Raw genomic sequence first — 12469 nt, forward strand, 5'->3', positions numbered from 1 at the left:
TTTTATCAAGTCCTCATGGTCTACATGCCTCTGTCATGGGGATCTCCCACCCCCAAGTTATTGCTCGTTGCCTGGGTGACGCTTCTAATTGGATGCCTTTTCATCTTCCCTTCTTTTAGAGGGTTTGGCATGACACTACTTCTAGGTCCCATGAGAGGGCCTTGGCCTAGAGCGTGTGTGCCTCTCTGAGTGTGCTGTTACTGCAGTGTGACTGCAGCCATGGCTCGGGCGGGGCAGGGGTGTCGCTAGCTGGCCTGAGTGACAGTCACAGTGAATCCTGAGGTGTGGTTCTCTGGAAGCCTGCCCTTCTGGATTCAGCAAGGCTGACCTCTCTCCTGGCTGCTCTGCCTCAGTGACCTCACCTGAAGATTAGGACCTGTGTTTAGATCCCAATCCCAATTAGAAATTACCCAAAGTAGCTAAGAGAGTCGGTCAGATCCCAACATATTTTCCCCTTCTTGTCACCAACTGGAGGGGGCATATGGGAGATTGACATTCAAGCATGACTCCTGATGCTGTGTGCACATGTGTGTATGTGTGTGTGCATGCGCGTGTGTGTGTGCACATGTGTGTTCCAGGCACATATTCTTCCTTCACTGCCAGGGAGGGAGATTTCACGGCTTTTCATGCCTCTCAGGCATACAGTGTGAGGCGTCCTGGTGCTCTTCTAAGACTTCCTGTCAGAAGCTGTAGATATTGATGGGTCACACCGTGTCTGACTACGTTCTGGCGTCTGTCCTTGGGATCATCTTCTTAGATGAGGAAAATGGGCCAAAAGAGTATCGGTTCTTTACAGTCCAAGACAGGAACACTATCCTTTCAATGAAGGCAGCATCTGGTTAGTGACCCCTATGCAGCAATGGGTGGAGAACCAGTCCCTCAGCTTGAGGATCATCCAGCACAGAACTGATTCTAAAACGGCTTCCATCCACCCGTTCCATCAGCTCCCTCCCTCCCGCCTTCCTCCACCTCCGATACAGACTGTGCGTGGAGAAAACAAATTCACTTGATTGTCAGTGGGGGCCAAACAGGGTTTAGAATGGGATCTGTCCTCAAAACATTATGGGCTCTGGAGCCAAATTCTCTGACATTTGCAGGATGGCTGCTTTGGGTCCCTGGTGCTGCAGAGCCCTGACTCAGAAGGGGGTTCTGGAGGCTGCACTCTGCACCCTTAGGCTCTCTGAGAGGGGAAAAAGGAGCAGCTCAACGGGAGTCAAGAAACAAAATCCACAGCAACGAAGCAAGATTGCGCCTGAGAGGACTCAGACATTCCTTATTAGTAATGAAAAGCATTCCCAAGGACAACGCTGGTGAAATAAAGGAGGGTTGGGGGGGGGGATTCTGAGATGAGCCCCCAGCCTCAGAGATCAGCTGGGCTGAAGCAAAACAGGGCTCCTGCAGCCTGACTGCTCCCCTCCCTGCCGGCCACCCTGGGTTTCCGGCATTAAAGTAGCTGCCCTGTGTGCCGAGCCGAATGCAGGGACTCCAGGCTGAGAAAGGCCAGCTGCGCCCCTTACCATCCCAATTTCCAAATCTCGGGGAAACGCCACGGTCCGCGAGTCGGTGCTATGTTGCGTCTCATTGCATAATACTACACGGTTCTCCGTGTGTAGCGGCTGTCCTATTTATATACATCGGTAGGCAACATATGGCTCTCCCCACCCCCACCTGTCAAAACTGTGACTACATCACTTCTGACGACCAGAAGGAAGCTGCTAGGCTGGGCCAGGATTCTAAATGCTGCGGAGGTAATTCAGAGCCATGAGAAGTCGCACCATATGCTTTGGGGTTGCCGGCTGCTTGTGTGCATGGGGACGGGGTTTGGTGCCATCCGCAAGACCCAGGGACGCCCCCTCCTCGCGGCCGTGGGCGCACGGGGTGAGGGTCCAGGGCGCCGCTCCCTCGCTCCCTGGAGGGGAATCCGCTGGGGGCGGGGGCGGGGGGGGCGGAGCACGCGGTTCTTCAAGAGGGGACCCACGAGGACGACAGGCTCCCCCGAAACCTGCCCTGGATAACATCAGGCCTGGCCAAATAGTATTTCTTTTTTTAAAAAAAAAATTTTTTTTTTTTGGTTTGATTTTATTGGGTAAAGATTAAGAAAGCGCCAGCGTCTGCGAGAAGGAAGGCGGGCGGCGGCGGGGGCCCGCCGGCCCGGCCGGGGTCCGGGGTCCGGGGTCCGGGGCGCGGCCCGGCGGTCTACCTGGAGGCGCTGGTCTCGGCCAGCCGGTTGTTCATGATGCCCAGCGCGCCCACGCCGCCCGAGAAGCCGTTCTGGCGCGTGTGGACGCACGCGCCGCGCGGGTAGCCGTTGGCCGTCTCGGACAGCTGCTTCTGCAGCAGCGCCAGCGACACCTTGTTGGAGGCCGTGAGGTCGCGCATGGAGATGAGCTCGCCCGACAGGCGGCGGCCCTCGGCGTCGCTGTCGCGGGCCGCGGGGTCGGCGCCGAGCGCGGCCAGGCGGCGGCGCAGCCGCGAGCCCGGGGTGATGGCGTTGCGCCGGGCCAGGGGCGCGCCGGGCGCCGGGCAGCAGCGCGCGCAGCAGCGGCAGCTCAGCTTGCGCAGCATCCAGTTGAGCACCTGCTTGATGAGGATGGAGATGACGTTGAAGAGCGAGTAGATGCAGCACACGCCGAGCAGGATGAAGAGGAAGTTGCCCAGGCGGTAGAGCCCCTGGTTCCGGTAGGCGGCGTGCTGGCTGCTCACCAGGTCCCCGAAGCCGATGGTGCTGAAGGTGACGAAGCAGAAGTAGAGGGAGTCCACGTAGTCCCAGCCCTCCACGCTGGTGTACATGGCCGAGGCGCAGCACGACAGCAGCACGGCGAACAGGCCGAGGATGAGCAGCACGTGGTACACCGAGGGCTTCCAGCCCGCCAGGCCGTCGGCCTCCGCCAGCGCCGAGCCCGAGCCGCGCCGGAGGCTGGCGGGCAGCAGGCCGCTGCGGCGCAGCTGGCGCTCGCGGCAGGCGCGCATGATGAAGGCCAGCAGCGAGATGATGCGCTCCAGGAAGAGGTTGAAGAACAGGATGGTCCCGGCGCAGCCGAACAGCCCGTAGGCGATGAGGAAGGCCTTGCCGCCCACCGTGGCGGGGGTGGTCATGCCGAAACCTGCGGAGACAGGGCGAGGGTCAGCGAGGGTCAGCGAGGGTCAGCGAGGGCCCGGCGGGGGCCCCGGGGCAGGGCGCAGGGCGAACGCGGGTGCCGACGCGCCTCCGCCCCGAGGGGCATCACCCAGAGGAGGGGAACAGGCCCTGGGCGCGGTTTCCTGATGGGGTAGGGGGGGCAAGGCCTAAACTGATGGAGGAGATCTGTACATGGAAATGGGCGGGACAGGATGGTCACTAGGAAGGACCCATGAAATGAAACCACTACCTGGGTGCAGACCAGTGAGATAGCTGCTAAGCCACAGAGATGTCACCTGCTTTCCCATTCCTAATTTTTTTTTTTTTTTTAAGGTAACCGATGGCAAACGTGGGCCCACGTAGGACAGAATTCCATAAAGGCTTCATTTGTTTTTTTTTTTTTTTTTTTTTTGAGATTTTATTTATTTATTCATGAGAGACACAGAGCGAGAGAAGAGAGAGAGAGAGGCAGAGACACAGGCAGAGGGAGAAGCAGGCTCCATGCAGGGAGCCCAACGTGGGACTGGATCCTGGACCTCCAGGATCACCCCCTGTGCCAAAGACAGGCACTAAAACGCTGAGCCACCCAGGGATCCCCTAAAGGCTTCATTTTAACTGAAATTCCTAGGGACCAGGTAGAGTGTGTTCAGTCTGAGCAGATATGTGTGAGAGTCTCTGGAAGGGGGGTTATGAAACTGACAAAAAGATTGTTTGAGAATGAGCAGGCAACCTCCAGAGAGTGAGCTGGCTCTGCTGTGGAGCATCAGTTCCTTCTCCCCCAAGGACTGTCACCACCCTTGTTCAAAGGTTGTTGCCCTTCTTGCCCTTCTTGCCCCAGCGGGTCCTGTGCTGTCCTGTGTTGGGGGTCACTTTTGTCCTGGGAGGCCTGCCCTGTGCGGAGGCAGCTACCTAGTAGTTTGAATTCATAATTAAGTCTTAACTTGCCCACTTGGTCAAAGCAGAGTCTTTAAGGGAGATTCTTTATCAATGGATTTCTGCAGAAAGCTTGGCTTCCCACCAGTTTGCTAGGCCTTCCCGCCTGAGCTCTCAGCCTACTGCCAGCTCTGGTCTCTTTGTGGGACCCACGTTTGCCTCACTCTGGTTATAGAAGGGGTTTAATCTCTTGGCACAAAGATTCACTGCTACTTGCAGTCCGAGCTGGAAGTAGATCACAAATCGGAACAGCACCCTGGCACCTTTCAGCACCTACACAGCAGAAGTTCAGGGGTATCACTGTTAAATTTATGCCCCATGTCAGGAAGGCTGCCTGTGTGCTACCAGTGGGGTGAAGCCAGCCCTGGGAACTGGTGGAGGAGAGTTTTGTCTCACGTGGCTTACTCTTTCCTTCAAAAAGTCAGGGGAAAAAAAATTTTTTTTCGGTAATTCCTTAAGCCTATATACTAATCATTCTCTAGATTCCATGGAGGAAATCTCAATTGCCTGACCACAGTCTCATCTTATGCTTAATGATTTAAGTTAGGAGAAAAGCTTATGATGATACCCATGTTGAAGAAGATGAATTATATCCCTAGATACAGATTTTGGCCACAAGAGAGTAAAAAAACAAAACAACAAAAACCCAAAAAACAAAACTAAACTAAAACCACAGGAGCAGTGTAGCCAATTTAATAGAGGGATTTTTTTCCACACTTTAAAGCCAAACCCAAGGGGCACCTGGGTGGCTCAGTTGGTTAAGTGTCTGCCTTTGGCTCAGGTCATGATCAAGTCCTGTGGGGTTCCCTGCTCAGTGAGGAGTCTGTTTCTCCCTCTCCCTCTGCCCCTCTCCCGTTGCCCCTTCCCCCATAACATTCTCTCAAATAAATAAAATTTAAAAAATTACAAAAAAAATAAAGCCAAACCCACGTTCTTGGGTTCACAAAAAAAATCAGCTCTGAGTCTATATGGTTATATGTGGAGTGAAAGTGTTTGTATTTGTGTGTATGTGTGCACATTTATATAAAGTCCTAGATAGATGACCCAACTATCCAGCAACATAACTAAGTCACAGTCTGTTCATACAAGGAAATACTAGACAGCAATGAGAAAGCACAAACTACAACTACTTGTAATAATATGAATGAATCTCACAAAAAGAATGTTAGGGTGCCTGGGTGGCTCAGTCATTTAAGTGTCTGCCTTTAGCTCAGGTCATGATCCTAGAATCCTGGGATTAAGCCCCGGATCAGGCTCCCTTCTCAGTGGGAATCCTGCTTCTTCCTCTCCTTACCCCAGGCTCGTGTTCTTTCTCGCGTGCTCTCTCTCTCAAATAAAATCTTAAAACAAAAAATGTTACAGAAGCTGAACACAGAACACCTTCTGTATTAGTCCATTTCCAAAATTCAAAACCAAGCAAAATTTTTTTAGGGATGCATTGTTGGTTGGTCAAATTATAAGGAAAATCAGGAAGTATTTAAAGTTTTTATCTGAGTAATCTCTATACCCAACCAATGTAGGATTCGAACTCATGACCCCAAGATCAAGAGTCTGATACTCTCCTAACAACCAACCAGGTGCTCCCTCCTCCACCTTTTTAAGTTCTTATTTAAGGGAAGTAATTTCAATAAAAGAATTGGAATTTCCTGTGGGGGTGACAGGGGTAATAAATGGGAGGGGATACAGGGACTTCTGAGGGCCTGGAAATGTTAATCTGGTAGTGGTTACATGGGTGTTGTATAATTATCTGTGTGTTTTTGAGTTTGCTTCTTTTTGTATTATGATAAAAACTAAAAAAAAAAAAAAAAAGACTAGACTCTTAAGTGTAAGGGACCTTAATTCTGATCTACCTCTCACTATATAAGTGAGGGAGCAGAGGCAGAGGGGACATAACCTCTAGCTTGCTGGGGACAGATACCATACATACGTCCTGGCTTCTAGCCTGATCTTTAGACCATTCTACACTACACTGCTTCTACACACTGAGGAAAAACAGCACCTCTAATAAGGGATTCTTTTGCTAGATTCTGGAAGAAATGGGAAGTCCTGAGTCTGGAAAATTAACACTTGCCTGAGAGAACATCAAATGAGATTTTCCCAATCTTTAGGATTTTTAGCTGAAGTTTCAAATCTAAGAGTGATGTGTGGTATGTTATCCCATATTTGAAAGGGAAGTTCTAGATGCTTCTATGCTGGATTACTAGAAGATGAAAATGGGTCTGGTGACTAGCACCCCATACCCCCCATCTCCAGCCTATATGGAAAGGCTAGAAATTATCCAGGGATAATGGGAGATGGTCACGAAGTAGCAGAGCTGTTGTAGTAGAACGTGCTGTGTTATCCTGTACCCACCCCCAGGCCACGTGTTGGGGGTGCAGTTAAGAGCACCTCAGGCTGCAGACAGAGGAGAGCTTGCTCTTGCAGCTCTTGCCACTTGCAGAGGCTAGCAGAGCTGCAGACACAGGCAGGCCCAGCCAGGGCCACTCCACTGGATGGAGTATGGTGAGAGTTTTGAGAGAGCCAGAGGTATTTCCTAGAGTCTAAGATGTGCTGGAGAGTTTCTTTGGATGGAAGGCTGGCTGGAGGAGCTCACAGGGACAGGGGCAGGGAAGAGGGGAGCAGCCTGCACTTCCAATGCTTGTTGCATCAAGGATGTATGAGAGTGACAGGGTCGAGGGGATGTGCAGAAGGCAGCCAGATCTGAAGGGACTCTCCCCAAGAGGGTTGCTCCTGGATGGAGGGGCCCCTAGCAATAAGAGGCTAAGGGGTGGGGTGCTGGGAAGCATTCGAGGTACTCACAGGAGGTTGAATGGAGAGGGCACATCCACTGATAGAACAGTGTAGGGCAGTGGTCCCTGTGCCTGGTCTCCAAAAACCCATAAATGGGCCCCATGAAAGGGCATGGCTGTCCCAACAGTGCCCATTGCAGAGCCACTATCAATGGCTAAGAAAGGATTATAGTGGCACCAGTGATGTCAGACCAAGAGCAAACACAGATTGCTCCTTCTACACTGCAAGAAGGGAGAGGCTGAGCTTTGATTAGAAGTGAACTTGAAGGGGCGCCTGGGTGGCTCAGCGGTGGAGCGTCTGCCTTGGGCTCAGGGCGTGATCCTGGAGACCCGGAATCGGGTCCCACATCAGGCTCCCTGCAGGGAGCCTGCTTCTCCCTCTCCCTGTGTCTCTCTGCCTCTCTCTCTGTACATCTCTCATGAGTAAATAAAATCTTTAAAAAAAAAAAGAAGTGAACTTGAAGATTGAGTTTAGATCAGACTGGATATCTGAGGATGAGTTTCAATTTTAAAACTGCTGGTATTTAAAATAACAACTAATTGGAAAACTCTAGCATGTGCCCAAGATGTGAAGGGATCCAAAGGGAAGTCCTTTAAGACAGCAGATGAAGACGAGGCCATTTCCCTGGGTCAGCCCATTAAATAAACTGATTCCACCTGGATTCCCTTGCTGGGAGGAAGGCCGGCGCCACCCCTGCCCCTCCAGTGTCAGCCCCACAGAGCGAGGCACATCCCACTCAACAGACAGGAAGCCGTGGACCAAGGGGTTGAGTGGTGCCAAGACCCCACAGCATGGAAGGGTAAGGTGAGTCTGAAGCCCAGGTGTGCCAGTGTCCACCATCCACATCCTTCCCCCCACCCCACGTTGCCTTCTGAGGGCACTGCGGGGCCTCCATTCCTCCTAGAAAACCTAATTTCAATCTGGCAGCCTAGTGCTCTCATGTGGGGAGGCTGACCCTCTGTCATGCCCCCCAAGAGTCTTCTTTCCCCCCGTGGCTCTCTTTCTGGTGACCATTGCTGGGGAGAAGGGCCACTGCTCCTCCTCTATGGTTCCCATCAAGGTGGACTCTTCACCCCTCTTGTGGCACAGTGAAGATAAGATGGCTGTATAACCAGACTCGATCTGGGGCTTGGTTAGGGACAGTAGGCGGAATGCAATGCAGGGGGGACCTCCACTTTTGGCTAACAGACTGGCTGGTTGCCCACAGGCAGGGGACTCATTTGCCCCTTGGGGTCCTCACAGGACTCCCCTACCTGACCTAACTGCCCTGGGTCAAAGGCTGTGCTCTCCATCAGGAGCAGCCCCAGATTCCTTCAAACTCCCCTATGTCTAGCTTCCTAGGCCCCCTCTGGAGCTGGATTTCTTTTTTAAAAAAAATTTTAGGGCAGCCTGGGTGGCTCAGCGGTTTAGTGCCACCTTCATCCCTGGGTCTGATCCTGGAGTCCCGGGATCGAGTCCCACGTCGGGCTCCCTGCATGGAGCCTGCTTCTCCCTCTGCCTGTGTCTCTGCGCCCCCCCCCCCCCGTGTGTCTGTCATGAATAAATAGATAAAATCTTTTAAAAAATTAAAAAAATATAAAATTTTTAGTTTTTTAAAAGATTATTAATTTGAGAGAGAGAAAACATGAGTGGGGGGGGGAGGGACAGAGGGAGAGGGAGAAGCAGACTCCCCGCTGAGCAGGGAGCCCAATGCGGGGCTCTCTCCTAGGACTCCAAGATCATGACCTGCCTGAGCTGAAGGCAGACCCTTAACCGAGTGAGCCCCCGGGGTATCCCTAGAGCTGGGTCTCTTGTTGAGGATACATCTCTTCCCTTGATGATGGGACTAAGAATGAGACATGTTTCCCCACCAACTATTCTCCTTCCCCAAAGGAGTGTGGCCTTCTCCCAGGGCCTCTGCAAGGCACACCACTAGATACACTGCTGGAAGACCAACATCCGCCCACTCCTTCAGCAAACACAGCTTGGCAGGCTTTGTGCTGGGCTTGGGGATACGGTGGAAGCCAGACAGGTGGAAAACCAGCTGCCCTCATAGTATCTGGGCTGTATTCTTAGAGGTTTTGTACTGATTTTTATTTCTCTGCTGCTGCAGGCTCACCCCTGGGCCAGGGCACAGCTTTTCCCTGTTGCCCGCACATATAGGCTGGGCCAGGACTTGTTCTGGGGTCTCCTTATGGCCATGAGCATGGGCCCAAAGTGGTGCCAAATGCTTGACTGGCTGTGGTACTATCCTCCCAGAATGAAGGGGACGTGCAGGTCAGGAGCGTCTCTGACAGCACAGGGGGCACCCTGTGCAGTGTTCCTCTCACCAGCCCTATTCCTGTGGTTTGGCTCTGTGCTCACCACACCTCCTTTTGCTTTCCTACAGAGGACCTGTCTGCTCAGCTCAGGAAATAGGAAAGAGGTGACAGTTTATCCTCCTTCCCCACTCACCCCCAAAGGCTCAGAGCTCTGGGGGGCCCCCCAAGCCTTAGGGTCAGGCTTCTTGCTGAGGGCCGAGGGGCAGGCTGTCTGTGCCTGGCACTGCTATCTAGCCAGGTGCTTCCCAGAGGGGATGAGCAGTCCCCCACACTCCTGCAATCTGTGGGGAGCCAGGCCGGCTGCGGAGAGGGGCCTTAAAGCTTCAGCCAGAGAAAAGGCAAACCCAGCCACCCCGAGAGTCTCTTCCTTCCCCCAATCACACCCTGCAGAGGCGTAATCTGTCCCCAGGTTCGCACCAAGCCTGCTGTTTTGTTTATGCCACAATTGATCTGCCATCCCAGTTTGCAAGGAGCAGACACTTGGGGGCTTTATTATGCCGCTTTGACAAAAGCTGTGAAGCTCATTCCCACAGTCTGTCTGGTACCGCCCTCGCAAATGGGGCCCTGGTGACAGGGCCTCTGGAGTTCAGCTTAAGGAGGCTGATCTGTATTGGGCTCTGGGCAGCCTCTGTGCTGGACACTGGACACATGTTCTCTCGTCCAGTTCCCCCAACCACCCTGTGACATGGGCTAAGGGAGGTGAAGGTAGTGGGCTGAGTTACAGTTTGTAAGCGGCTGAGCTGACCCTGAAGCCCTTTCCACTGTGCCTGACGGATGGCATGGCAAGTCTTTGCTCTTCACCTGGGGGACATTATTTTTCTGGCTCTACAGTGTCACCTTGGGAAAGGGGAGATATAATTTATAGTCCAATCCAGTATACTTTTGAGAGTAAAAGGGTCACTAGTAATAACTACCCCAGGACAGCAGGTATAAATCAGGGCTGATCCAAGAAACTAGGTTGTATGATTAAAATGCAGATTCCAAAGCAGAGACCAGTTAACTCAGCTGGTTAGTGTGGTGCTAATAAAATGCCGATTCTAAGGCAGGTCCCGCTCCAGAGGTTTATTTAGTGGGTCAAGAAGAGGACCCAGGAATCTGCATTTAAATAAATGTTCCCTGATGATTTTTTTTAAAAAGATTTATTTATTCATGAGAGACACAGAGAGAGACAGAGGGGCAGAGACACAGGCAGAGGGAAGCAGGCTCCATGCAGGGAGGCTGACGTGGGAATCGATCCTGGGACTCCAGCATCATGCCCTGGGCTGAAGGCAGCGCTAAACCGCTGAGCCACCCGGGCTGCCCTTCCCTGATGATTCTGATGCAGACAGGCTAAAGCCTGTTCTTTAAGAAACAATGTTATAAGGACACCAGGGAGGCTCAGTGCTTGAGTGGCTGCTTTTGGATCAGGGTGTGATCCCAGATTCCTGGGAGCAAGTCCCACATCAAGGCTCCCCACAGGGAGCCTGCTTCTCCCTCTGCCCTATGTTTCTACCTCTCCCTCTTTGTCTCTCATGAATAAATAAATAAAATCTTAAGAAAAAAAAAAGAAACAATGTTCTAAGGTAGCCCTGGATATCCTGTTTGGAATCTGCCCAGTTTCAAATTTTTTAAAAGATTTTATTCATTTATTCATGAGAGACACACAGAGAGAGGCAGAGACATAGGCAGAGGGAGAAGCATGCTTCCTGCAGGGAGCCCGATGTGGGACTCGATCCCAGGACCCTAGGATCACAACCCGAGCCAAAGGCAGATAGATGCTCAACCACTGAGCTACCCAGGCACTCCTAATTTCAAATATTTTGATTTAAATTTCTCTTAAAAATTTGGCCTTACTGAGGTATAATTAATATACAAAATTGTAAGATATTTAAAGTGTATATTATTGATTTAATTTCAAGTGGCCCAAAACACTTGTGGATGGTGTAGCTGTTTCCTTAACAATATCTCCTACCCCCCACTCCTATGTGAGGCAGCCAGGCCACTTGAAGAACTGACCTTCATCCAGGTGCAGGCTAGGTCAATGGAAATTACCAGTTCCCTTACTGGGATTGGCTCAAGGATGGATAGACCTAAATCAATCAGTGCAGGGCATTTTTATGGCTACAGAGATTGGTGCAGGAATGGGCATGTGATCCCATTCAGGCAAATCAGATGAAAGAGTTTCTCTGATGGTTTCTGGGTTAAAAGATTGACATTTAGAGCTGCCCTGGATGTGGAGGGAGCAGAAGTAGCCCCAAGAGTAGTTGGCAGCCTTCTGTGGCCATGAGGTGGAGCCAGCCTTAGATGAAGCTGATGCTGCAGGAGGCTGAGTGGAGGTAGCCTGAAAGAATGAAGCTTCATGACCCCAGTGAGCTGTGACATCAAAAACTGGCCATGCTCCCCGACCTACCTCTGGACTTTCAATTCTTGGGCTCATAAACCCCTTCTCCTGCTTACACCTTCCATGACATACACCCCAACACACTCCAACTGGTGTTGGAGCACCAGGGTAAACAGCTCAGCGTCCAGGAAATATCACCAGACTTGAACTCAAAGGTTGGACCTCTGTTGTGGCCTCTATGGGCCAAGAGTGAAGCAAGTCACTACCACTAACTTCTCTGAGCCCCAATTTCTTCATCTATAAAATGTCAGCCTCCCAAAGTTCACTACAAAGTGAACCTTCTTTGTAAACTGCAATACCAACGTGTGCTTCTCATGATGATAAAATAGACTTACTGGTGGTGGGGAGAAGGTGGGGGTGAGTAGAATTCCCAAAATTAAAAAAAAAATGATGGATGAACGTGAAACAAGTTATTATGGCAGGACTTTTCAGAGCACTTATTGTGTGATTTATGAATCCGAGGGGGCTGTGCTAACACTAACCAGTGTTCCCCATACTAATCTGACCTCAGATTGTATTTAACTGCCTCAGGTGACCTGAGTGTTTCAAAGAATAATCTTTGGGAAATGCTGCAGTCTATCCTCACGAAGACTTAAGGATGAGATATTTTAAAAAACGCTTATGAGTACCCACATTTTCCAATAGTCACCGTGACAATGCAGTGCCTAGAATAGCCTCTGGTGTGCAGAACGTGCTTGAGCTAAGCTTGTCGAGTGAATAAATAGACTCTCCCCCTGCTGTTTGGAGCAGTGATTCTCAAACTAGATTGCCTAGGACCCATCTGGGGATCTTGTTGGATTCTGGGGCAGGGCTCCCAATTCTGCATTTGTAACCTGGCTTCAGGTGATGACATTGCAGATGGCCACTGAATTTTATTTTTAGTAGCAAGCATAAATGACTTACGGGACTAATTACCTTCGGGGGCCTGTCTCCACAGTGAGATGGGAA

The 12469-nt window shown here is 51.3% G+C and overlaps 1 protein-coding gene across 1 annotated transcript in view; it reads right to left on the reverse strand.

The window, feature by feature from the left end:
- Window positions 1-2094: 2094 nt before the first annotated feature.
- Window positions 2095-12469, reverse strand: part of KCNK12 (potassium two pore domain channel subfamily K member 12) — a 49061-nt gene continuing 38686 nt past the window's right edge. Inside the window, exon 2 of the mRNA XM_055328967.1 lies at window positions 2095-3104. Within this exon, the coding sequence (XP_055184942.1) occupies window positions 2197-3104 (908 nt within the window). The 3' untranslated portion in view covers window positions 2095-2196. The remainder of the gene's footprint in view (window positions 3105-12469) is intronic.

Source organism: Nyctereutes procyonoides, unplaced genomic scaffold, assembly GCF_905146905.1.
Source record: "Nyctereutes procyonoides isolate TBG_1078 unplaced genomic scaffold, NYPRO_anot_genome, whole genome shotgun sequence".
Lineage (NCBI taxonomy): Eukaryota > Metazoa > Chordata > Mammalia > Carnivora > Canidae > Nyctereutes > Nyctereutes procyonoides.